This window comes from Melanostigma gelatinosum (assembly GCF_949748355.1).
Source record: "Melanostigma gelatinosum genome assembly, chromosome: 8".
NCBI lineage: Eukaryota > Metazoa > Chordata > Actinopteri > Perciformes > Zoarcidae > Melanostigma > Melanostigma gelatinosum.
The window spans coordinates 24,343,589-24,368,529 of record NC_136641.1 but is presented as its reverse complement, the minus strand read 5'-3'; the positions used below and the strand labels follow the sequence as shown (position 1 = coordinate 24,368,529).

The 24,941-nt window shown below is 45.0% G+C and overlaps 2 protein-coding genes across 2 annotated transcripts in view; one reads left to right on the top strand and one right to left on the bottom strand.

The window, feature by feature from the left end:
- The window catches only part of plxnd1 (plexin D1), a 59,198-nt gene extending 42,014 nt beyond the window's left edge, over nt 1-17,184 (top strand). Inside the window, exons 21-36 of the mRNA XM_079274021.1 lie at nt 516-623; nt 2,130-2,242; nt 3,180-3,284; nt 4,495-4,625; nt 5,344-5,542; nt 5,662-5,808; nt 5,989-6,145; nt 6,496-6,599; nt 7,434-7,497; nt 8,752-8,786; nt 9,402-9,506; nt 9,696-9,859; nt 9,955-10,102; nt 14,976-15,116; nt 15,236-15,310; nt 16,185-17,184. Of these exons, the coding sequence (XP_079130147.1) occupies nt 516-623; nt 2,130-2,242; nt 3,180-3,284; nt 4,495-4,625; nt 5,344-5,542; nt 5,662-5,808; nt 5,989-6,145; nt 6,496-6,599; nt 7,434-7,497; nt 8,752-8,786; nt 9,402-9,506; nt 9,696-9,859; nt 9,955-10,102; nt 14,976-15,116; nt 15,236-15,310; nt 16,185-16,301 (1,913 nt within the window). The 3' untranslated portion in view covers nt 16,302-17,184. The remainder of the gene's footprint in view (nt 1-515; nt 624-2,129; nt 2,243-3,179; nt 3,285-4,494; nt 4,626-5,343; nt 5,543-5,661; nt 5,809-5,988; nt 6,146-6,495; nt 6,600-7,433; nt 7,498-8,751; nt 8,787-9,401; nt 9,507-9,695; nt 9,860-9,954; nt 10,103-14,975; nt 15,117-15,235; nt 15,311-16,184) is intronic.
- An 859-nt stretch (nt 17,185-18,043) lies between these two features.
- On the bottom strand, nt 18,044-24,691 carry exorh (extra-ocular rhodopsin; the record flags this gene model as incomplete). Its single annotated transcript, XM_079274042.1, has 5 exons — nt 18,044-18,256; nt 22,792-23,031; nt 23,688-23,853; nt 24,048-24,216; nt 24,331-24,691. The coding sequence occupies 5 exons, from the start codon at nt 24,689-24,691 to the stop codon at nt 18,128-18,130; spliced, it is 1,065 nt and encodes a 354-aa protein (XP_079130168.1). The 3' UTR covers nt 18,044-18,127.
- Between the last annotated feature and the right edge of the window lie 250 nt (nt 24,692-24,941).

Sequence of the window (24,941 nt, the reverse complement as noted above, 5' to 3'; positions counted from 1 at the left end):
GCGATGGACGCTCCAGATGTGGAACAGATAAAAGGAATCCGGGGGTCATAGTTTCCCGCACTTGCTTCATCCCTCGTCGGCGCTCAAAGCACAAAGACCCCACTGTTCCCCTCGCCGTCTGCTCTGCGCGTGCCTGTGTACCGTATTCTCCATTCTTTATACGGCTGAGGCAGGTGCATGGGTGTAAATTGGTGCTATGGTGGATTTTCACACATTCCTGTGTTCTCAGATGTTCCCAGAATCCTTATTTCTTGTTATATTTGTACGTGTGACACAACCGTTGAAATAATGTGTGCGCGAGAAGTTTTTTCATTTACATGTTCTCACGGTCGGATGCATTCATGCACATGTTTTTCACAGGCGCACGAACGATGATACAAACCCATTTGTGGACTTTTTTAGACACATTTTTGATCCGACAGATGTTCCTCTGGTTTACTGGAAGCTGTCGGTGTGTGACTACGGTGTTGTTGGTTAAAACCTGCCGTATTCAAACTGCTTCTTGTCTTTCTCAGCTCTTGTAGTGTACTGCACAAAGAGCCGAAGGGCGGAACGCTACTGGCAGAAAACTCTCCTTCAAATGGAGGAGATGGAGTCCCAGATCAGAGACGAGATCCGTAAAGGTGTGTTTACACAAGAACCCGCACGGACACACACACACACCCTCTACTATTGTACAAGCTCTGCTCTCAGAGTTGATTAGACCTGAAATGATGTTTTGTTTCGATTGACATGAAAAAAGAGCTTGTGGGAAGACAGAAATATTGACCACATATATTTGTGTGTGTGTGCAAAATGTGTGTTTGAGATTGTCTTTAGTCTGCAGTGGGAGGGAGATACAAACAGTTGACAGATTTGTGCCGAGTAAGCGTGACTCGTAAAACACAGCGTCTGATAAATGATCAGTCACACACACAGACGCTCTGCTGTGTCTACGCTGTAGAAACGAGGCCTCTGTGTGTTCTTAGTGCTCCTGCGCTGTCTTTTCTAGGGCATTAGAGGAAAGCCGTGCGAAGGCCACTCTGCGTCTGAGCAACCCGATTTATGGCGTAGAGATGGGGGGCGGGGGGGGGGTGGACGGACAGAGAAAGAGGAATGGAGGGAGGAAGCGATAGGAGCGGGAGTCAGGGCCGCGAGTCCGAGGAGAAGCAGAAGCGTGGGAGGAGAGGAGGAGTGGGGAAGAGGAGGGGAGGTTATTTATTCAGAGGACACAGATGGATTTGTGGCCGAGTTCAGGGTGAGTGTGCAGAAAGCGAGGGATAGTTCCACTTCAACGATAGACGTGATAAAAGTGGAAGAAGAGGGAGTGAAGGAAGATGCGGAATTGACATATTCCAGGTAACAGGAACGGGAGGGTCTTGGTATTTTTGGGAGGTTTTGCATGTGGGCCTCTTGTGTCTATTCGGGAGTTGATGGTGTGAGCTGACGGGTGGTTTAGGGGACACTTTAGCGAACAGCAGGATGAATAACCTGGAGGAGTAGGTCAAATATGTTTTAAATCCCCCCCGGTCTGGTATCCCCTTCTTTCTACACAAACGCAGTCGGAGGAGAGTAGCATTGTAACCCAAATACGTCTCTCATCCTGTGACAGGAAGAGCTTTTCCATAAAGGGATCTCCAGCGTCTCATTAGAGGAGAACATTATCCTCTCCGAGAACATGCTATCCAATAAAGTGGCTACGGTATTACGCGGATTTAAGTCAGTGTCTGCACATGCTGATACTGTTTCCGCAGCATGTAAACCTCAGCCTGCACACATGGTTTGGATGAGGGACTGGATATGGCCGCTCTGATTCTCGTGTGGTAAATATTTGCCTGCGTGCCGTGCTACACTGGCAGCGGCAGAGCAAGGGGGGCAGGGTGTTAGAAGATCAGAGGATCTGTGTTTGGTACATGCAGTAAACTAGAATACGAAATTTGATTTAGTAAATTACATTACACTGTAAGTCACATCTAAAATCTCTTCACCCAAAATCAGCCAGATTTTTACAGGTCCCACGGTTGTTGCTTTAGTCTGTGAAGATATTTCTGACTCATTCTGCTTAGCAGCAGATGAAACTTGAGGAGCCAGAAACAATCCAAGGATTCAAGACCTTTTGGGTCTTTGTGTTTCTTTTTTCTTCCTTTCAGGCTTTGCAGAGCTGCAGACGGACATGACAGACCTGACCAAGGAGCTGAATCGCAGCCAGGGCATCCCCTTTTTGGAGTACAAACAGTTTGTCACACGCACCTTCTTCCCCAAGGTGAGAAAGACGATTTCCCCCCTGCTATCTGATTTCGACTGGCAGACTGACAATACCATTTTTCTCAATGGGGGTTTTAACAAATACCCCCCCCCCCCCCGCCTTCATGTCCCGTATTTCCCACCGCTTGTAATATGCAGGGTGAAAATTCACCTTGAAACTTTGAAACATACGTTTCGGCGTCTAGCTCCGTGAGGCACCCTGCAGGAGAGTTAATGTGTTCTCCATAGGTAAGCGTTTTTCTGATGTGTGATCCACGCTGAAGGTAGACTGTGGGTCTGTCTGTCAGTGGGTGTTTTTCCACTAATGCAGACACACACAGCTCAGCGGGCTTTGTCTCCCAACCACAGGCACGGACTTTCAGGGAGACGGAACAATGACGGGCACTGAGACAAGGAAACTTTCCCCCTGATTTCTCAAAACATGCTCCTCACTCGCCCACACTGTTTTTGCAAGTACACGACAACAGCAGCCGCGCTGGTTTGTTGCAGTAGACACTGGACACTGTTTTCTGTCGTGAAGGAAGTGAGGGGGGAGAGTGTTGAAAAGCTGTTTCGAGGGAAACGTAAATTCAAGTGTTGTTGCTTCAGTATCGTCTCGCCGTCGTTTTTCTCCGCTTGAACAGCAAACTCGTGACCCTTTGTGTTCTTTTTCTTCCACTGAAGATTACACGCACACACAAAACAGTGTTAGACACACAATGCAAGTCGAATGCGTCTGTCCTGAAATGACAGATACACGGTGTTATGTTCCTTTTCATGGTCAGTCAGGGGCCTCTTCATGAAATGCATGCCCTTTGGTTCCAGACTGCACATTTACCACACAAGTCTCAAGGCCAGCTCTTTCTGTTTGCCCTGTCTCTCCATGTCCCTTTGTTTTACGACGAGAGCTGACTTGGTATTACGATCGTCTGTAAGTATCTTAATGTGTGTTTCAGATGTTTTCCGATTACGAGAAGAGTCTGGTCCAGCCCGCCTACGAGAATGACGGCCTGGGCCCTCGAGTGCTGCCGGAGACTCACCCGCTGCTGCAGGACTGGAAGGTGAAGGGTTAAGCCACAGGCTGTCCGGTTCGGCTTTCTTCTGCCACGGTGCATTGATTTGGCTCCTTTTCTTCACTCGCCTGCTTCTCAACTAGGTCACGCTGAAGCTTATTCAGGTTTCACAGTCGGCTCGTTGTTGATGAGGAGTAAAGAATAGCATATTGTGCTTTCTCTGCCATGGCGTGCTTGTTATAATGTGTGTGTGTGTGTGTGTGTGTGTGTGTGTGTGTGTGTGTGTGTTTGTGTGAACTCGCATGCTCTTGTGTGTCATTCAGTGGTTTCTAGTCAGCGTGACGAAAATAATTTCAGCTTGTCAAGCAGCACACTGCCCACCAAGTTGATGGCAGGTGGTTGACACACTTCCTTCCCACTGGCTCTTGGACAACCGAACAGAACGCTTTTCATCGGAATCCATTTCTAGTTGTGTGTGTGTGTGTGTGTGTGTGTGTGTGTGTGTGTGTGTGTGTGTGTGTGTGTGTGTGTGTGTGTGTGTGTGTGTGTGTGTGTGTGTGTGTGTGTGTGTGTGTGTGTGTGTGTGTGTGTGTGTGTGTTTAATGGAGGGGCGGATGGGAGTGAAAGCTATAAAGAGAGAGTGGGAGAGGGAGCGTGCACGTTCACAAAGCTCTGTGCGAATGGATGCTGTAAGCGAAAGCACACACGTGTGTGTGTGTGTGTGTCTGTGCGCCTTCACGAAGACAGAAAGTAGCGATAGCAGCGCCGGTTTTGGGTCGGCAGCCGGGGGAGGCTGTCTGGTGGTGATGAAGTGCCTTGGATCCACATCGTCTTCCCAGGAAGTGTTTTCCAGGTCACAGCAAATAAATCTCACAGGCGGGCATTTATCTTAATGGACACCCCTGTTCTCCTTCTGTCAGGCTGCAAACCACACCATATGGCTGCGGTCCAGAGGGAAGACTTCATCTCACTGCTGCTTAGTCGCACCCATAGATAGGCCATACTCATTAAGTCGACTCGGCACATTTAGAGGCAATCACGCACAGTCGGGGAACGGAGCGGGAGATACCGATACCAGAGAGGGAGGTGCCCGAAGAAGCAGAAGGATGAGGTGTGGTAGAAGGATGAGGTGTTCACTCGATGGGTCACCCGAGACAAGAGGCGGTGAAATAGATTAGCGCGGGCGCAGCAGGTGTGTAATGCAGTCGAGGCGAAATCACGCTGAGAAATAACTGTTTCATCTCCCCTCTGACCTCAGGCCACCAACACAACAAGGCCTAATGTGGAGGAGGGCATCACCATGTTCTCCACTCTCCTCAACAACAAGCACTTCCTGGTCACGTTTGTCCACGCCTTGGAGCAGCAGAAGGACTTCGCAGTACGAGATCGGTAAATGCATCAACTGGTTTTTTTTTTCTCAATTAGTTGTTGCACAAGATGATGTCATCAAATGTCCTATTTTGTCCACAACTCATAAATATTCAGTTTACTGACACAGAGGAATAAAGAAAGAAAACACATTTAAGCAGCTGGAATCAGACTATTTCTTATTTTTTTCTTTAACAAAAGCGAGTCAAACTGAGTAATATACAATAGAAATGTAATAGAAGTCAAAGTGTAGTGTGCCATAAAAATGTCAAAGTATGATTCGTTGTAATTATTGCAGCTGAAGAAATATCGTTGCTGTTCAGACAAAGTGGTTGCTTCAGCTGTGTAAATGCGTCGTCATTCATCGGCGTAGCTGTTTGGGTCCTGATGTCCTTAAACTAGCCAGTCATTGTGGAGAATCAGAGAAAGATTCCAGAGGCCAGACCACATCCCTGTCCCAGCTCAGTGTCAGCACTGACTGGCTGATGTCGCCCCCTTTCTCCTGGATTAAAGGAGCTTTGTTCGGGAAATCCCCTGCACCTCTGGACTCACTCACGCAGACACTGCATTAGATCAGTCCTTTATTTGGCTCTGCAGTCACAAGTGCTGTGGGAAGGATGAAACCTTGTTGTTGTTTCTGTACTGTAGTTATTTTTAATCCTCCACTGACCACTGGCCACTGACGGCGCATGTTTTTGCTCATCTGTCTCCTCTGCTCATCTGTTTTCTCACCCGTCAGATGCAGCCTTGCGTCTCTGCTCACCATCGCCCTCCACGGTAAACTCGAGTACTACACCAGTATCATGAAAGATCTACTGGTGGACCTGATTGACGCTTCGGCCTCCAAGAACCCCAAGCTGATGTTGCGCCGCACTGAGTCCGTTGTGGAGAAAATGCTGACCAACTGGATGTCCATCTGCATGTACAGCTACCTCAAGGTGACGCTCAGGGAAGCTACGAGGCCGGCTTGATGAAGAAGATTAACAGCATCTCTGATTTTTGACTCCACCTCTCTCTCTCTCTCTCTCTCTCTCGCTCTCTCTCTCATGATCTTCAGGAAACGGTGGGTGAGCCTTTCTTCCTGCTGCTGTGTGCAATCAAGCAGCAGATCAACAAGGGCTCCATAGACGCCATCACAGGGAAGGCCCGCTACACCCTCAACGAGGAGTGGCTGCTCCGCGAGAACATCGAGGCCAAGCCACAGGTCTGCTCTCACACACGCTCAGCTCATCTTTCACGCCCTCGGCTTTGCATTCTGCAGCTCAGGGGTCAATGTCGAACTCGCACTTTCAATTAAGTCGACTGCCGGTAAAGTTCCCGGTCGTGCTGAAATTCAAAAACTTTGCAGAGTTTGAAATGTTTTGCTCTCTGTTTATTTCCGCAGAACATCAACGTGTCCTTCCAGGGCTGCGGCATGGACTCGCTGCCCGTCAGGGTCATGAATACAGACACAATCTGCCAGGTGAAGGAAAAGATCCTCGAAGCCTTTTATAAAAACCTGCCATTCTCCCAGTGGCCCAGAGCGGAGGATGTAGACCTGGGTAAGAGCACATTTCCTCTGATTATTTCCATCCTTTCCTCTCCCCTGCCCTCTGAGATACAGTAATCTCCTTTGCAAAAAGGTCAATTCTTCTCATGAAGCCCAACTAACCCGAGGCTGCAATATAATAAATGACAGAACGCATCGAGGAGAGTGTACAGTCATAATCACAAAGAGTTATTGCTTTCAAAAGCTGTGGAGCCTGCAGAGCTGATTTGATTAATGGTGCAAGAATATTCCCACAGGTCGTGACACGGAGAGTTGGAGCACGGCTGCCCTCCGTCTCGCATGTTTAGGATGAAATAGTCTAATATCACGTCCCGTCCCTTCCCCGCTCTCGTTCCTCTCCAGAGTGGTTTGACTCTGGCAGCAACAGTAAGGTTCTGCAGGACGTGGACAGCTCCTCGCTGATGGAAGAAGGCAGAAAGAAACTCAACACGGTCTGCCATTACCAGGTGTGTTACGTGTGTTTGTGTGACGCCGCTGCGGTAGGTGTCATGGTGTACCTGTATGTTCCTGATGTTGTAACGGCAACGGGCGGGGGTGTTGAAGGTGAGAACTCCTTGTAAAGGGTGTCACTGGGTGGGAGGAGGTCTCTCTTTGTGTTTGTGTGCTGTTGTATGATGTTTCTCTTTATGTTCAGGTCCTTCACTGCAGCTTAGCTGTGGCAGAGCGGCTGCAATTATGCCGTCGATGTGCAGATTCTGCATTTAGACATACAGTTTAGACATACAGTGTATTTATTACAGCATTTAGGGAATGTTTTACAATAAAAAAATAACAAAATAGTTGCTAGTTGTAATGTGTAACAACTGCTACTGAATATTTACATTGTACATTTTAACACCTAACTTAAAGATCCACTCCAGACATGTTTTAAAAAACAGAAGAACAGTTTGTGTCGAATGTGTTTGTTTACTTTCATTTGTGCTCGGTGACCCTCGACCTTTCACCCGGTGCCTGTGCTTGTTAAGTGCTCTGTCTAGTTTTTGCTGAGCCATCGGGACGGAGCTGTGAAAGCAGTGAGCTGCAGCGTGTACTAACAGTCCGGGTTCACTGACAAGGCTGTTCAATCCAGCTCACCACGGGTTGACTTTAATGAGCCCGGCCAGGCTCCTGCAGACTGGCCACCACTCTAGATGCACGCAAGACTGACACACACACACACACACACCTCTCAGCACTGCACTCCCCTTGAGGGCATGCTTAATGATGCCGTCCTGGTGCACCCCAGCTGACCCCTGACCCTGTGCCCTCTGTCATCTCTCCCTCCGTCTCTGCCTTCACAGATCCCAGAGGGGGCGTCGCTGGCCATGAGCATGAAAGACAAGAGAGACAACACCCTCGGGAGAGGTACGTCACCCACAAACACACCCACGCCCTGTCGCTTTGTCACGCACACTTGGATAAATACACTCGATCACGAGAACACGATACACACACGTAAACATGCATGAAACCATACACCCTCCCAACCCCAAAAAGACACAGCGGACGTCTAAACACACTCGCGGCCAATAAATCACAACAACGCCTGCTTTGCATGGAAGTTCCGCTTCCCGCTTCATTCTGAGCTCTTGCTCTGCGTTGTAGATGTATTCCATTAGCACATGTCAGCTTGTGGGGGAATAAAATGCAACAAAAGCGGGCCCATTGTCCAGCCTCAACCCGGAATATAATGACTGCTCTGCCTGTTGACAGATGAGTTTACATACAGCTTTTAATGGGCTTGTCTGCTCGTTCGTCGAGGGTCTACCTTACATAATCAGTACCAGGCCAGCGCTCAGTTCTGCTCAGCCTCTGTCCATCAAAGCCTCTCCTCTCATTCATACTGGGCCAAAAAAAAGGCTTATGTGGACCAAAGCTGGCTCCGCCTTCAAAGCGTCATGGGGGTGCTATGAGTCTGTAGTGCTCCCTGGCTAATATAAAACACTGTCCTGCCTGCCTGTGATCAGTGTTGTGGGTCCTGGACCGAGGCCCGTCGGGCGAGAGCATCTCTGGCAGAGCTGGCTGTAATGAGAGCACACTCGCACTGCTGTTGTGTGTTCGTGTGTGTACACTGCCTGTCTCTGCTTTGGCTGTGTACAATAATTCACTCTATTTGTTCGTACGCTTGGAGCTTGTGTTTGGACATGCGCCTGCATGTATTCGGTTATTCATATGTTTTCACGAATGCACACGGGTGTGTTTGTGTTTCGATCTATATATAAACCCGCACGGTTTAATGCTCTTTCCCAGCATTACCATCTCATTACACCGGCTCCAGGACCAATCACAGACTCTGTGTGTCTGTCTCCCCTAATCTCTCTTTTCTCTCTCCTTTCACTCGTAATCTTTCTCTTTCATTCTCTCAGACAGCTCCCCCCCCCCCCCGGCCCACAGTCCACCTTAATCACTTTCTCCTCTTGCATGTACTCTATCTCCGTTGCTCTCCTGTCAATCTCCCTCTGGTTTTTTTTTTCTTCTCAACCTCCTATCTGTCACACTCCTCCGTGCTCCCTCCTCCTGTCTCCTCTCGTTCTCTCAGGTCTCCACCCTGCTGATTGCACATTGTTTCATGCCGTGTATATATATATATATGTCTTCTTTTTGTCTCTTTCCTTGTAGTTAAAGATCTGGATACGGAGAAGTATGTACACTTGGTGAGTATCTCCTCATAGGTAATCAGCATGTTTCTAAAAGTGCGCTCTGGGTTTATTAGCAGAGCTTCTCCTGTGTTTGTCAGTCAGACCGGAGCAGGCATTACCACAGAGAACTGGGGGTGAATGGAGGTGAAACGGAAAGCTGCTGAGAGGACATGACAGCGCTAATGCTGCTTAAGCTCTTTTATAAACGTCAGCCAAGATGTGGGTCCTTTGACTTCGTAATAATGAGTTTCTTGGAACACAATTTGCCGGGTGAATAGTTAGTTTAACAGGACAGTTCTGTGGTCCTTTTTTGACACAAGATTTTGAAGGCTTCTTTCTGTTCCCTTACCCCTATTTAGACCTGTATGAGCAAGTCAGAGACATGACCCTGTACACGGCAACCAGAGAAAAACACAAGAACTCCCCGACTCCCATCACTTTCCCAATTCTGTATATTATCGAGCGCTTCAAAATACCCTGATGTGGTTCCTGGATCATGTGTCTAATGACAGAACCAGACAATCTCCTTTTGACAGCTGAGACAGTAGAGCATTCATTGAGCCTCTTATGAGGGGGTTTATTACCTCAACGTGTGTGCCGTGTGTTGACCTTTGACTTCTGGTTTTCCAGGTCCTACCTCATGATGACCAAATGGAGAACAAGAGGTCACACAGGCCGAGCCACCGCAAGAAGGTTTTGCCTGAAATCTATCTGACGCGTCTGCTGTCTACCAAGGTGAACACAAGGAACTGACTGCTGACACTACAAACAGACTGACGTTACAGCTTGATATCTAAGTCATCTTTCTCTTCCTTATTTCAATGACCCACATTAGCCTCAGGAGCCTCTTTCAAAATCTCCACATCCCATTAAAACCATATCTCTGTGTATGCATGAGCCGCCTTTTTTTCTTTTCCTCCACAGGGAACTCTTCAGAAGTTCTTGGACGACCTCTTTCAAGCCATCCTCAGCATCCCTCCGGATCGCCCCCCTCTGGCTATCAAATACTTCTTTGACTTCCTGGAGGAGCAGGCTGACAAACGGGGCATCACAGACCCAGACACCCTGCACATCTGGAAAACCAACAGGTAGAGATCTGTCACGCTCTGATTAAAGTCCCCTTTTGGTCACCTCGCTGTGCAAGTGCAAGGCTTTAAAAGGTTATGTTTCTCCTTCTGTGCAGTTTACCACTGCGCTTCTGGGTGAACATCCTGAAGAATCCTCAATTTGTGTTTGATATTGAAAAGACGGATCACATGGATGCCTGTCTGTCTGTCATCGCCCAGGCCTTCATCGACGCCTGCTCCGTTTCTGACCTGCAGCTCGGAAAGGTGAGATTATCTGTGATGTGTCTGCCTGTCTGTCTGTCTGTCTGTCTGTCTGTCTGTCTGCCTGTCTGCCTGCCTGCCTGTCTGTCTGTCTGTCTGTCTGCCTGCCTGCCTGCCTGTCTGTCTGTCTGTCTGTCTGCCTGCCTGCCTGCCTGCCTGCCTGCCTGTCTGTCTGTCTGTCTGTCTGTCTGTCTGTCTGTCTGTCTGTCTGTCTGTCTGTCTGTCTGTCTGTCTGTCTGTCTGTCTGTCTGTCTGTCTGTCTGTCTGTCTGTCTGTCTGTCTGTCTGTCTGTCTGTCTGTCTGTCTGTCTGTCTGTCTGTCTGTCTGTCTGTCTGTCTGTCTGTCTGTCTGTCTGTCTGTCTGTCTGTCTGTCTGTCTGTCTGTCTGTCTGTCTGTCTGTCTGTCTGTCTGTCTGTCTGTCTGTCTGTCTGTCTGTCTGTCTGTCTGTCTGTCTGTCTGTCTGTCTGTCTGTCTGTCTGTCTGTCTGTCTGTCTGTCTGTCTGTCTGTCTGTCTGTCTGTCTGTCTGTCTGTCTGTCTGTCTGTCTGTCTGTCTGTCTGTCTGTCTGTCTGTCTGTCTGTCTGTCTGTCTGTCTGTCTGTCTGTCTGTCTGTCTGTCTGTCTGTCTGTCTGTCTGTCTGTCTGTCTGTCTGTCTGTCTGTCTGTCTGTCTGTCTGTCTGTCTGTCTGTCTGTCTGTCTGTCTGTCTGTCTGTCTGTCTGTCTGTCTGTCTGTCTGTCTGTCTGTCTGTCTGTCTGTCTGTCTGTCTGTCTGTCTGTCTGTCTGTCTGTCTGTCTGTCTGTCTGTCTGTCTGTCTGTCTGTCTGTCTGTCTGTCTGTCTGTCTGTCTGTCTGTCTGTCTGTCTGTCTGTCTGTCTGTCTGTCTGTCTGTCTGTCTGTCTGTCTGTCTGTCTGTCTGTCTGTCTGTCTGTCTGTCTGTCTGTCTGTCTGTCTGTCTGTCTGTCTGTCTGTCTGTCTGTCTGTCTGTCTGTCTGTCTGTCTGTCTGTCTGTCTGTCTGTCTGTCTGTCTGTCTGTCTGTCTGTCTGTCTGTCTGTCTGTCTGTCTGTCTGTCTGTCTGTCTGTCTGTCTGTCTGTCTGTCTGTCTGTCTGTCTGTCTGTCTGTCTGTCTGTCTGTCTGTCTGTCTGTCTGTCTGTCTGTCTGTCTGTCTGTCTGTCTGTCTGTCTGTCTGTCTGTCTGTCTGTCTGTCTGTCTGTCTGTCTGTCTGTCTGTCTGTCTGTCTGTCTGTCTGTCTGTCTGTCTGTCTGTCTGTCTGTCTGTCTGTCTGTCTGTCTGTCTGTCTGTCTGTCTGTCTGTCTGTCTGTCTGTCTGTCTGTCTGTCTGTCTGTCTGTCTGTCTGTCTGTCTGTCTGTCTGTCTGTCTGTCTGTCTGTCTGTCTGTCTGTCTGTCTGTCTGTCTGTCTGTCTGTCTGTCTGTCTGTCTGTCTGTCTGTCTGTCTGTCTGTCTGTCTGTCTGTCTGTCTGTCTGTCTGTCTGTCTGTCTGTCTGTCTGTCTGTCTGTCTGTCTGTCTGTCTGTCTGTCTGTCTGTCTGTCTGTCTGTCTGTCTGTCTGTCTGTCTGTCTGTCTGTCTGTCTGTCTGTCTGTCTGTCTGTCTGTCTGTCTGTCTGTCTGTCTGTCTGTCTGTCTGTCTGTCTGTCTGTCTGTCTGTCTGTCTGTCTGTCTGTCTGTCTGTCTGTCTGTCTGTCTGTCTGTCTGTCTGTCTGTCTGTCTGTCTGTCTGTCTGTCTGTCTGTCTGTCTGTCTGTCTGTCTGTCTGTCTGTCTGTCTGTCTGTCTGTCTGTCTGTCTGTCTGTCTGTCTGTCTGTCTGTCTGTCTGTCTGTCTGTCTGTCTGTCTGTCTGTCTGTCTGTCTGTCTGTCTGTCTGTCTGTCTGTCTGTCTGTCTGTCTGTCTGTCTGTCTGTCTGTCTGTCTGTCTGTCTGTCTGTCTGTCTGTCTGTCTGTCTGTCTGTCTGTCTGTCTGTCTGTCTGTCTGTCTGTCTGTCTGTCTGTCTGTCTGTCTGTCTGTCTGTCTGTCTGTCTGTCTGTCTGTCTGTCTGTCTGTCTGTCTGTCTGTCTGTCTGTCTGTCTGTCTGTCTGTCTGTCTGTCTGTCTGTCTGTCTGTCTGTCTGTCTGTCTGTCTGTCTGTCTGTCTGTCTGTCTGTCTGTCTGTCTGTCTGTCTGTCTGTCTGTCTGTCTGTCTGTCTGTCTGTCTGTCTGTCTGTCTGTGGAACATCAGCACCATTAAAAGTATGAATCAGCTCTGAGAAGTTGCTGTCTGCATGGTTCCCTAGATGCAGAGACAGCTTTCCTTGAATCATTTTGGTATTGAAGAAAACTTAAAACATATCATGATTCTCAGTTATTAGGAGCTCACTTTTTTTCTATGTTTTCGAAGCAGATATAATAAGGACGTTCATTTGTGATGAACACTGGAGATAATTATATTATTGGCACTCAAATCAAAACAAGAACCACCGCCTTGTTCTTGTCTGCCTCCAGTCAAGTCACAGTTTACATCCATCTCTGTCCAGAAGGTCATCACTGCATCATTTTATCCGATTACACAATTGTGTGAAATTGTCGTAATTAACTTGTGATTCACGAGCTTTGCCCAAAGAACAGTGACCGACCGTAGCCTTCGACCGTCTGAAGCTAATCGGTTCATACTTGATTCAAAGTGGACATTTGTGCCACATTTGAAGAAATTCTCCAGACGTTCCTGAGATACCGTGTTCATGAGGGATGTACGGACGTGCAGACATACTACTGAAAGAAAATGTCCAAAAAAGCGTCAGCATGAGATAGAAGAGGAATAGAAACCAGTTCAGGAGAGGCACTGACCAAAACTGGCTTTTCATGGCTGAGTGTGCGACTCTATTCCTTTACAAAGAAAAAATCATTCCAACTTTCATATCGTCATATATGCCATACAAATCAGTCATGACTTAAACCTTTTGATATATTTGTCCCTTACACTTCACGCAGTATCTTTGCCTCACGTCTCTCTGAGTTTGACCACACACACACACACACACACACACACACACACACACACACACACACACACACACACACACACACACACCTCCTCAGGCCCCCTGTGAACCCCTATCCCTAAACCGTCAGACTGTCATCTCCATCTACCTCTCCTCATGTTGTTTCAGCCGAGTCGGCTGATCCAAGGTCATGAGCACCAGGGATCTCTTTTTGTGCTCAGTGTGTGTGTGTGTGTGTGTGTGTGCGTGTGTGTGTGTGTGTGTGTGTGTGTGTGCGTGTGTGTGTGTGTGCGTGTTCAGGCGTGCATATGTCTGTCCGTCTGTCTGAGTGTGTGTGTGTGTGTGTGTGTGTGTGTGTGTGTTCAGGCGTGCATATGTCTCTCTGAGCGTGTGTGTGTGTGTGTGTGCTTGCATGTCAATGTCCTCACTGCTCACAAATCCGTCTCATCCCTCAGACCTGACCCTGAGCACGCTCTGCTTCCTGTCTCTCTCTCTGACTGGCTTCCTCCCCGGAGGGAGCTGAGGACTCATCACATGATGCGCCTCTTTCACCGAGAAACAGTCTGATTTATAAACTTCAGTTCAGAGCCAAAGAGCCGGCGCTCTCACGGCAGAAATATTCTGGTGTCCGTCCGGGCAGGTTCATACCTAATGGAAGCAAAGACGTACATAATACAAACCTCCTCATTTACATGTGGACAGATGAGACCTGTAGGTCAAGGAGACTGGCATGACACACCGCTACATTTTCCTTGAGTGTTGACAGTGTTGTCCGTGTGTGTGTGTGTGTGTGTGTGTGTGTGTGTGTGTGTGTGTGTGTGTGTGTGTGTGTGTGTGTGTGTGTGTGTGTGATTGCCTGGGGACAGGGCAGTGAAGGGTACAGGGTCTGGATTAGCCGGAGCACAGCACGGTGAGAGAGAGAGAGGGGCGGGAAAACTAAGCAACCCTTGTTGATTCCACTGAAACCCTCGTTATCTGGCGAGATGCAGACATGGAGGGCCACGGGGTCACAGGGGGGTTACCGGGCAGATGGGCGAGCAGCAGGCAGTCACCTTGCGGACAGGAAGAGAGAGAGAGACAGGGTTCCCACTCTCCCCCCCCCCCCCCCCTCCACCTTAAATGCCCATAAACATGCACACACATGCAAACAAACACGCACATCAGGTGACACAAATAACTCATGACACACAGGAACAATAAGGTGCGCTGTAAGCACATTCGCTGATGCTGAAAGCTGAGGCTGGCCGTCTCTTTCTCCCCTGTCCTACTTTCTTTTCCGTCTCTCTCTCTCTGGCACACACACACACACACACACACACACACGCACACACACAGTAGTCGCCACTAAAACCCGAGTGTGCCCACAACCTCTTAGCCCCGCTACTTTTCTTCTTGCTTGAATAAGCACCAGAGCCTGAAGTGACTGTGGAGAGAGTGGCAGAGCTGTGAAGGAGTATTGTTTGGACTGGAATGTTCTTTCTCTGGCTCTGGAGTTTATGTGTCTCCTGTTGTTCCCTTCCTCTCACTTTAGATCGGGTCATCGACTAATAACACCCAGTTTAACTGAACAGCTCCTCATTAGGACGGTAGCACCTCGCTGCAGACTGCGCAGTAATACACAAACCTCTTCATTCAAGGTCCAGTGCTGAATTATTAATTAACCTGCAGAAGAGGCTGCATTGCTTTTAGCTTGCAGCATTCAGTAGTACATGAATTTGTACATGTGGTTATGTTGGTAAAATGCTGTGTGTCTTGGGCTTGGTGAGCCCAAAGGACAGTCTGTGTGGAGCATGCTCACATTTGATCACGAGCCACACCGACCGACTAAAATACGTGCTGCAAAAACAGATGAAAAATGTCCTGACTGAAAAATGTTTTTATTTCAGGACTCCCCTACCAACAAGCTGCTGTATGCCAAGGAGATCCCCGAGTATAAGAAGCGAGTGCAGTGCTACTACCAGCAGATCCAGGACATGCCCCCTCTCAGCGAGCAGGAGATGAACGCTCACCTGGCTGAGGAGTCACGAGTGAGTAATGTGTTCAAAAAACGTCCCCGTGTGTTCGTGACCTGGCTCCACAAAACCTTGCCATTGCATACATTTTTTTTTTCATGGAGTCTAATATAAGTCTTTTGTCTGTCCTGTAGAAGTACAGAAATGAGTTCAACACCCACCTGGCCTTGACAGAAATCTACAAATACGCCAAGAGATACAGAAACCAGGTGAGAGAAGAGATTCTTTCTGATGTCGGATCAGATATGTTGCTCGTGTTTAAACCGGCCCGTCTCTGCAGCCACAACACCGCCGTCAACCGCTTTAGGTTTCATAGACGGGTATCGGAGCGTGACGCATCAGTGTGGAGGATCATGTGCATGTTGGGAGATGTAGTACACTGTAAACAGCTGTTCAATCCTCCCCTCCAGCCCACGTAGACCTTTCACTTCAAGCGAACAGCGTGCTGTTTACCCTCTTTATCATTCACCCTCATCTGCGTAATGACACCGCTAACTTGTTGCTTCACATCTCCTGTTTCTCTTTCAACAAGCACTCTTCAAGCCCCTGCTGTCCTCCCCCATGTTTCCTTACTGCTGGTAACGACTCTCAGTAGAGGCTTAGTCAGTGGTGACTGTGCCTTAATGGAGCGCCCTCATGATAATACCGTTTAGCTGCTCCCCTCTGTCGCGCTACTGTACTGACGTGGGCCGGGGGACTTAGACTCTGATTCACGGAGCTCTGTGAATGGCCCCTGATTGCCTATTCTCTCGCCCCAGCTCAGTTCGCTCTGCCTCGTAGCACACCGCCGCTAAGAGCCCATGAATCCCACTGACACCGTGACAACTATTGGGCATGAAAAACAGAGCAGATGTGGGTTTTGTAAATATGTGAAGAGCAAAGGCTTTTGTGGTGTGGAGGCGTGCGTGAAGGATGGAGGAGAGGCTGAAGCACTTCACTTGTTCCTCTGCTGCTTGTTCGCTCAACTTTCTATGTCCAGGCAGGTGGCTGATTTCCTCCCTTTCCCAGATAGATAAACGCATGAACGCTCGACAGCCGCTAAAAGCCGATGTTGCATTTTTCTTTTCTATCTCCCTCGGTCAGGTGGTGAGCGCTCTGGAGTCCAACCCCACCGCACGTCGCACTCAGCTGCACCACAAGTTCGAGCAGGTCATTGCCCTCGTGGAGGACAACATCTACGAGTGCTGCAGCGAGGCCTGAACCCGCCAGTTCTCCACCAGCCATCTCTTTCTCCTGCTGACAGCTGCCTTTCTCCTGCCTACATAGTGACTTGGTAACGTCGGCCACTAAAGCCTTCATAAGTGTCATTATTATTCCCACAGACTGTAAGAAGCGTGGAAAGTGGTAAAGGACTTAAACCTGCCTCTCAAGCGCCACACATTTGCAAGGTGTACCCCCTCTGATTTTGGAAAGCCAAGCAATTTTCCCAAATCTTTCTCCATGACATGGAAAGAATTCCAGTCTGGCTCAGCTATGCTTTAGAGGGATGGTGTAGGGGCCGTGGAGATGAGGCTTATTCTGGATGTCTTTACAGTTACTGGGACCTACAGTAAGCCCTGGTGGCGATCTTAACGCACTGAACCCTTTTCTCAAGGGAACGAGCCAATGATGCACTGTACTGTATTATAATGTCCATAGCAATATTTATAGATGTGTTAAAATGCTTTCAAGTGGCCTGTTCATCAGGATGGGTAAGAACTCCTCCCATCTACTGAAGCCTGCAATGTTCTCAGGTGTGCTCGGTGAAGATGGGTGACTCGCTGCCTGTCGGTGCTTGGAACAATATGACACAATGTGCTTTGCAGGTTTGTGATGGGTTGAGATGTGGAGAGAAATATAAGTGACTAAAGTTTATGGAAATCAGATGTAATGTAGTTCACTGGGAAGAGCTGCGTCAGTATAGAAGTGTTGATCAGTGTGCTTGTAAACGAATGAATTTCTTGTTGGATTCTGACCAATTCTAAAAGAGGGAAATTTACATTTATGAGAAAAAATGTGAGCTCAATATAAGGAGAGACTGTATTTGTGATGCCAAATGATTTGTCAGAGTTTGTGAAATAAATTACAGTATTTAGGATTTTAATGTGTCTGAGGATGACAATGTGTATTGTACTTAATCTCAAAGTGCTTGATTTCTAAATGTATTACAATGTAGCAAACTTGAACACCATCAAGATCTGGCCCGCCACCCAAAAGCACACAGACGAGCATCTGGAACTCCTCAGAGAGCCTTGTAAAGGTTCGCATGCCAGTTCGGGAAAAGAAGTCATGCAGATATTTAGCTTTGTCTTTATTGCAGGACACAGAACAACTTCCACAAGATCCTAGCCTTTACACAATGATCAAAATAATACCCCCATTCCTCATTAATACACACAGGCATGTTGACAACACAAACCTCCGATACATCCACTCTCTTGCAGGAGGCACTCTCTCCCTGCAGAGGCTGTTTTCAGGTCCATCTGTTTACACTCACTGTCCCAGTCAATGCCAAGAGCAAACTAACAACCCCAGCTCCAACACCATGAAGACCAGAGGACAGCCCCACCAGATGCCTTAAAACCTTGTCAGATACATCTAAAGAAATGCATAACTAGCTTCAACTAAGTGATCAAAAAATGAATTGTTTAAAGCGCATTTTGGGGATATATATAGCTGCAATTACTTGAACAAGAGTTGATGTGGATGAACTCATGCGGCATGGTGTGTTTTCACCTATTATGTGTATTTGGGTAGTGGGGAGCTTGGAATGCGGTCAGCTGGATAATCACATGGACGACACCCCCTTGATGCCGGGTTACACTCTGTGCAGCCAGCTGAACACTTTCCATGATGGAATGAAAATACACGAGCTGGCGCTGGAGTACATCAGTCCCACCAAATGCGTGGTTGTGTCGGTGCAGTGAAGACACATGGAGAGGTAAGTCAAGAGGATTGGCCAATAGAACATAGTGCTGCTTGGCAGTGGTAGGTCCCAAGGTGTGCAAGGGCAGATGGGACATTGACTGGGGACGAGAGGGTCCCTGTCAAGCGGGGGCCACCTGGCTGGATGAGACAGACGAAGTCTGAGTTTTGGAGGTGGAAGCGGTGGTGCCCTCCTCGTCTGCAAATGGATTTTTTCCGCAGCATACGGTGGTGATCATGCAGTTTCTGAACTGGAGGCCGTAAAAAAAGAAGAATCACAGTTACACCTTCACTCATTGATCCAAGAAGTACTCAAATGGTTTAATAAGGCATTAAAAGTCATAGTTTAGTATGTCATCAAAATGTAAAAAAGTCATAGTATAGCATGTAATGAGTCATTAAAAGTTAGTTTAGTATGTCATAAAAAAAATTTTAAAAGTCATGAATGTCATAGTTTTGTATGTCATTAAAAAAGTCACAGTATAGCATGTCAGGAAAAATCATAAAAAAAAATCATAGTCATCAAAATGTAAAGAAGTCATAGTATAGCATGTAATGAAAGAGTCATTAAAAAATGTCTGTTTCGTATGTCATTAAAATGTCCAAAAGTTATATTATAGCATGTCATCAAAATATAAAAAAGTCATAGTATAGCATGTCGAAAAAAAGTCATAGTATAGCATGTCGAAAAAAAGTCACAGTATAGCATGTCGAAAAAAAGTCACAGTATAGCATGTAGAAAAAAAGTCATAGTATAGCATGTCGAAAAAACGTCATAGTATAGCATGTTGAAAAAACGTCATAGTATAGCATGTCGAAAAAAAGTCATAGTATAGCATGTTGAAAAAACGTCATAGTATAGCATGTTGAAAAAAAGTCATAGTATAGCATGTTGAAAAAACGTCATAGTATAGCATGTTGAAAAAACGTCATAGTATAGCATGTCGAAAAAAAGTCATAGTATAGCATGTTGAAAAAACGTCATAGTATAGCATGTTGAAAAAAAGTCATAGTATAGCATGTTGAAAAAAAGTCATAGTATAGCATGTCGAAAAAAAGTCATAGTATAGCATGTCAAAAAAAGTCACAGTATAGCATATCGAAAAAAAGTCATAGTATAGCATGTCCAAAAAAAGTCATAGTATAGCATGTAGAAAAAAAGTCATAGTATAGCATGTTGAAAAAACGTCATAGTATAGCATGTTGAAAAAAAGTCATAGTATAGCATGTCGAAAAAAAGTCATAGTATAGCATGTCGAAAAAAAGTCATAGTATAGCATGTCGAAAAAAAGTCATAGTATAGCATGTCGAGAAAAAGTCATAGTATAGCATGTTGAAAAAAAGTCAGTATAGCATGTCGAAAAAAAGTCATAGTATAGCATGTCGAAAAAAAGTCAGTATAGCATGTCGAAAAAAAGTCATAGTATTGCATGTCGAAAAAAAGTCATAGTATAGCATGTCGAAAAAAAGTCATAGTATAGCATGTTGAAAAAAAGTCAGTATAGCATGTTGAAAAAAAGTCAGTATAGCATGTCGAAAAAAAGTCATAGTATAGCATGTTGAAAAAAAGTCAGTATAGCATGTTGAAAAAAAGTCAGTATAGTATGTCGAAAAAAGTCATAGTATAGCATGTCGAAAAAAAGTCATAGTATAGCATGTCGAAAAAAAGTCATAATATAGCATGTCGAAAAAAAGTCATAGTATAGCATGTCGAAAAAAAGTCATAGTATAGCATGTCGAAAAAAAGTCATAGTATTGCATGTCGAAAAAAAGTCATAGTATAGCATGTCGAAAAAAAGTCATAGTATAGCATGTTGAAAAAAAGTCAGTATAGCATGTTGAAAAAAAGTCAGTATAGCATGTCGAAAAAAAGTCACAGTATAGCATGTCGAAAAAAAGTCACAGTATAGCATGTAGAAAAAAAGTCACAGTATAGCATGTAGAAAAAAAGTCATAGTATAGCATGTTGAAAAAACGTCATAGTATAGCATGTTGAAAAAACGTCATAGTATAGCATGTCGAAAAAAAGTCATAGTATAGCATGTTGAAAAAACGTCATAGTATAGCATGTTGAAAAAAAGTCATAGTATAGCATGTCGAAAAAAAGTCATAGTATAGCATGTCGAAAAAAGTCATAGTATAGCATGTCGAAAAAAAGTCATAGTATTGCATGTCGAAAAAAAGTCATAGTATAGCATGTCGAAAAAAAGTCATAGTATAGCATGTTGAAAAAAAGTCAGTATAGCATGTCGAAAAAAAGTCATAGTATAGCATGTCGAAAAAAAGTCACAGTATAGCATGTTGAAAAAAAGTCATAGTATAGCATGTCGAAAAAAAGTCATAGTATAGCATGTCGAAAAAAAGTCATAGTATAGCATGTTGAAAAAAAGTCAGTATAGCATGTTGAAAAAAAGTCAGTATAGCATGTTGAAAAAAAGTCAGTATAGCATGTCGAAAAAAAGTCATAGTATAGCATGTCGAAAAAAAGTCATAGTATAGCATGTCGAAAAAAAGTCATAGTATTGCATGTCGAAAAAAAGTCATAGTATAGCATGTCGAAAAAAAGTCATAGTATAGCATGTTGAAAAAAAGTCAGTATAGCATGTCGAAAAAAAGTCATAGTATAGCATGTCGAAAAAAAGTCACAGTATAGCATGTTGAAAAAAAGTCATAGTATAGCATGTCGAAAAAAAGTCATAGTATAGCATGTCGAAAAAAAGTCATAGTATAGCATGTTGAAAAAAAGTCAGTATAGCATGTTGAAAAAAAGTCAGTATAGCATGTTGAAAAAAAGTCAGTATAGCATGTCGAAAAAAAGTCATAGTATAGCATGTCGAAAAAAAGTCACAGTATAGCATGTTGAAAAAAAGTCATAGTATAGCATGTCGAAAAAAAGTCATAGTATAGCGTGTCGAAAAAAAGTCATAGTATAGCATGTCGAAAAAAAGTCATAGTATAGCATGTCAAAAAAGTCACAGTATAGCATGTCCAAAAAAAGTCATAGTATAGCATGTAGAAAAAAAGTCATAGTATAGCATGTTGAAAAAACGTCATAGTATAGCATGTTGAAAAAAAGTCAGTATAGCATGTTGAAAAAAAGTCAGTATAGTATGTCGAAAAAAGTCATAGTATAGCATGTCGAAAAAAAGTCATAGTATAGCATGTCGAAAAAAAGTCATAATATAGCATGTCGAAAAAAAGTCATAGTATAGCATGTCGAAAAAAAGTCATAGTATAGCATGTCGAAAAAAAGTCACAGTATAGCATGTCGAAAAAAAGTCATAGTATAGCATGTTGAAAAAAAGTCATAGTATAGCATGTTGAAAAAACGTCATAGTATAGCATGTTGAAAAAAAGTCATAGTATAGCATGTCGAAAAAAAGTCATAGTATAGCATGTCGAAAAAAAGTCATAGTATAGCATGTCGAAAAAAAGTCATAGTATAGCATGTCGAAAAAAAGTCATAGTATAGCATGTCGAAAAAAAGTCATAGTATAGCATGTTGAAAAAAAGTCAGTATAGCATGTCGAAAAAAAGTCATAGTATAGCATGTCGAAAAAACGTCATAGTATAGCATGTCGAAAAAAAGTCATAGTATAGCATGTCAAAAAAGTCACAGTGTAGCATGTCGAAAAAAAGTCATAGTATAGCATGTCCAAAAAAAGTCATAGTATAGCATGTAGAAAAAAAGTCATAGTATAGCATGTTGAAAAAACGTCATAGTATAGCATGTTGAAAAAAAGTCATAGTATAGCATGTCGAAAAAAAGTCATAGTATAGCATGTCGAAAAAAAGTCATAGTATAGCATGTCGAAAAAAAGTCATAGTATAGCATGTCGAAAAAAAGTCATAGTATAGCATGTTGAAAAAAAGTCAGTATAGCATGTCGAAAAAAAGTCATAGTATAGCATGTCGAAAAAAAGTCATAATATAGCATGTCGAAAAAAAGTCATAGTATAGCATGTCGAAAAAAAGTCATAGTATAGCATGTCGAAAAAAAGTCATAGTATAGCATGTCGAAAAAAAGTCAGTATAGCATGTCGAAAAAAGTCATAGTATAGCATGTCGAAAAAAAGTCATAGTATAGCATGTCGAAAAAAAGTCATAGTATAGCATGTCGAAAAAAAGTCATAGTATAGCATGTTGAAAAAAAGTCAGTATAGCATGTCGAAAAAAAGTCATAGTATAGCATGTCGAAAAAAAGTCATAGTATAGCATGTCGAAAAAAAGTCATAGTATAGCATGTTGAAAAAAAGTCAGTATAGCATGTTGAAAAAAAAGTCAGTATAGCATGTCGAAAAAAAGTCATAGTATAGCATGTTGAAAAAAAGTCAGTATAGCATGTTGAAAAAAAGTCAGTATAGCATGTCGAAAAAAGTCATAGTATAGCATGTCGAAAAAAAGTCATAGTATAGCATGTCGAAAAAAAGTCATAGTATAGCATGTTGAAAAAAGTCATAGTATAGCATGTCGAAAAAAAGTCATAGTATAGCATGTCGAAAAAAAGTCAGTATAGCATGTCGAAAAAAAGTCATAGTATAGCATGTCGAAAAAAAGTCATAGTATAGCATGTCGAAAAAAAGTCATAGTATAGCATGTTGAAAAAAAGTCATAGTATAGCATGTTGAAAAAAAGTCAGTATAGCATGTCGAAAAAAAGTCAGTATAGCATGTTGAAAAAAAGTCATAGTATAGCATGTCGAAAAAAAGTCATAGTATAGCATGTTGAAAAAAAGTCAGTATAGCATGTCGAAAAATATAAATACTTAGAGAGCTAGATCACATACCTGTCTGTTTAGCAGAATGTAGATGACTGGGTTGTACAGAGCAGAACTCTTGGCGAAGAAGGCCGGAGCAGTCATGAACACTGGTCCGAACTCGGTTCCTTGATTGGCAAAGATGTACCAGGCCACCGTGGCATAGGGCACCCAGCACACCAGGAAGGAGATCACCATGAATATTACCATACGAGTCACCTCTTTCTCCGCTCTCTGGGTGCTTTCAGACTCCTGCTGCAGGGCTGCAGCCTGAGAACAGACAGATGCAGTTATTAACTTATTGAAGGGCCAATCGTAAACACGAGGGTCAGCACATCACCGCCACTGACAAACACGGGATTAGACTGCCAAACTGACGGACAGGTCCTTTAATCAACACTTGAAAACGGTTAAATCCACAGTAAGTTCTTCGTGTTTTCTCACGCTGTTGAAGGTTTGGTTACATCTGTAATATATTTCAAACACGGCAGTAAAAAGCACTGAAAAAGTCGTGTTGTGTCCCCTTTAAGTTTGTTATCACGTCATTTATTTGTTAGTCTAAAAAATGATGTCCTCTCTAATGATAAATGTCAACATTATTTTGTAAATATTCATGACTAATACATTAACGATGTTCTACTATCTATTATTAATGAGGGCATCGGGGCGACACTGAGCAGGCAGACTGCCCTTCAGCTGGAGGAGCCGGGTATAAGCTGCCATGTTGGCAATGATCTGCCCTCCTGAAGAGTCCTTGAGCCACTAAATCCCTCACATCGCCAGAGACTCCGCTCTGTGATGCTGCTAACCTCTGTGGAGGGGAGAAAGGTAAAAAAGAAAAATAATTCTCTTTCTCTTCAAGGATAAACAGAAGGTATCACATCCTTATTAATAATGTTCTGTCTGACAGCGGTGTTCCGTCTTACCGCTCGCACAGTGCAGAGTAGGCGACCGTAGCAGAAGAAAATGATGAAGAGGGGGATTGAGAAATGGAGGACAAACATATAGATGACGAATGAGGTGTTGTTGATCTCGGGCTTGGGAGTGTAGTAGTCAATTCCACAGGAACACTGCATTCCCTCGGGGATGAACCTGCATCCCACACACAACAACAATCAAAGGATTTCCATCAACACCATCACACTCGGTATTTGATACGAGATGTTTGTCAGCGAGTAAGTCTGCTGCAAGTAAAGCAAAGGCAATCTCTGATGTGCTTCACCGTGCAAATATTTGTTATGGTTTTAAAGCCTGGAAAGCAGTCTAGACACTGAAACATACAGTACCGGGACCATCCGAGCAGAGGGGGAGTGGCACAAGTCATGGCCATGACCCATGTGAACACCAGCCCAGCGATGGCATGTTTCTCCTCAAAGCGGAAGTTGCTCATCGGCTTACAGACCACAATGTAGCGCTCGATCGCCAAAACCACCAGAGACCAGAGACCGATCTCTCCTGAGACATTCAAATAAAGCAGGCGTAAGCGTAAATACAGCACACATACACTTGATATTACTCTTATACAGACACAGTATTTGAGATTTCAAAAAGATTCATCTCATCTCTTACCTCCTAAGGTGGCGAAGAAGCCTTCGACGTTGCAGCCGGTGGCCCCTAAGATGAAGTATCCGTGCAGGGCCGTGTAGAGGGTCACCGTGAAGCCCCCGAGGACCATGAGGAGGTCGGCCACCGCCAGGTTGAGCAGGACAAAGTTCAGAGGGTTCCTCAGCTTCTTGTTTTTGACCGTGACATAGAGGGTGAGGAAGTTGACGGGGAAGGCGGTGATGATGAGGAACAGCATGTACGCGGCCAGAAGAGAGTACTTCCAGGGCTCAGCCAGGTAGTACTGAGGGTGCTCAAATGGGCTGCGAACCAACCCGGTCTTGTTGGACATGGGGACATAAAAGTTGGGTCCTTCTGTCCCGTTCATGGCTGCAGTTGGTGATGTTCTTTTTTTCTTCCTCTGAGTAGATACAACAATCTGTGAATCTTCTAAAAGGGGAAATGCAGCGAGTGGGTCTTATAGTGCAGCCGTAGTGCAAATGGAGGAGCGAGAGGACAGCTGGAGGGGAAGGATCTTTTGGAAGTAAGATGTGCTCTGGAGCCCCCTGAAGCGATGCAGCACCTTTTAACTGGCTGGTCGGATTAGGGACTCGCAGGGAGCGAAGTGTTAGCAGAGA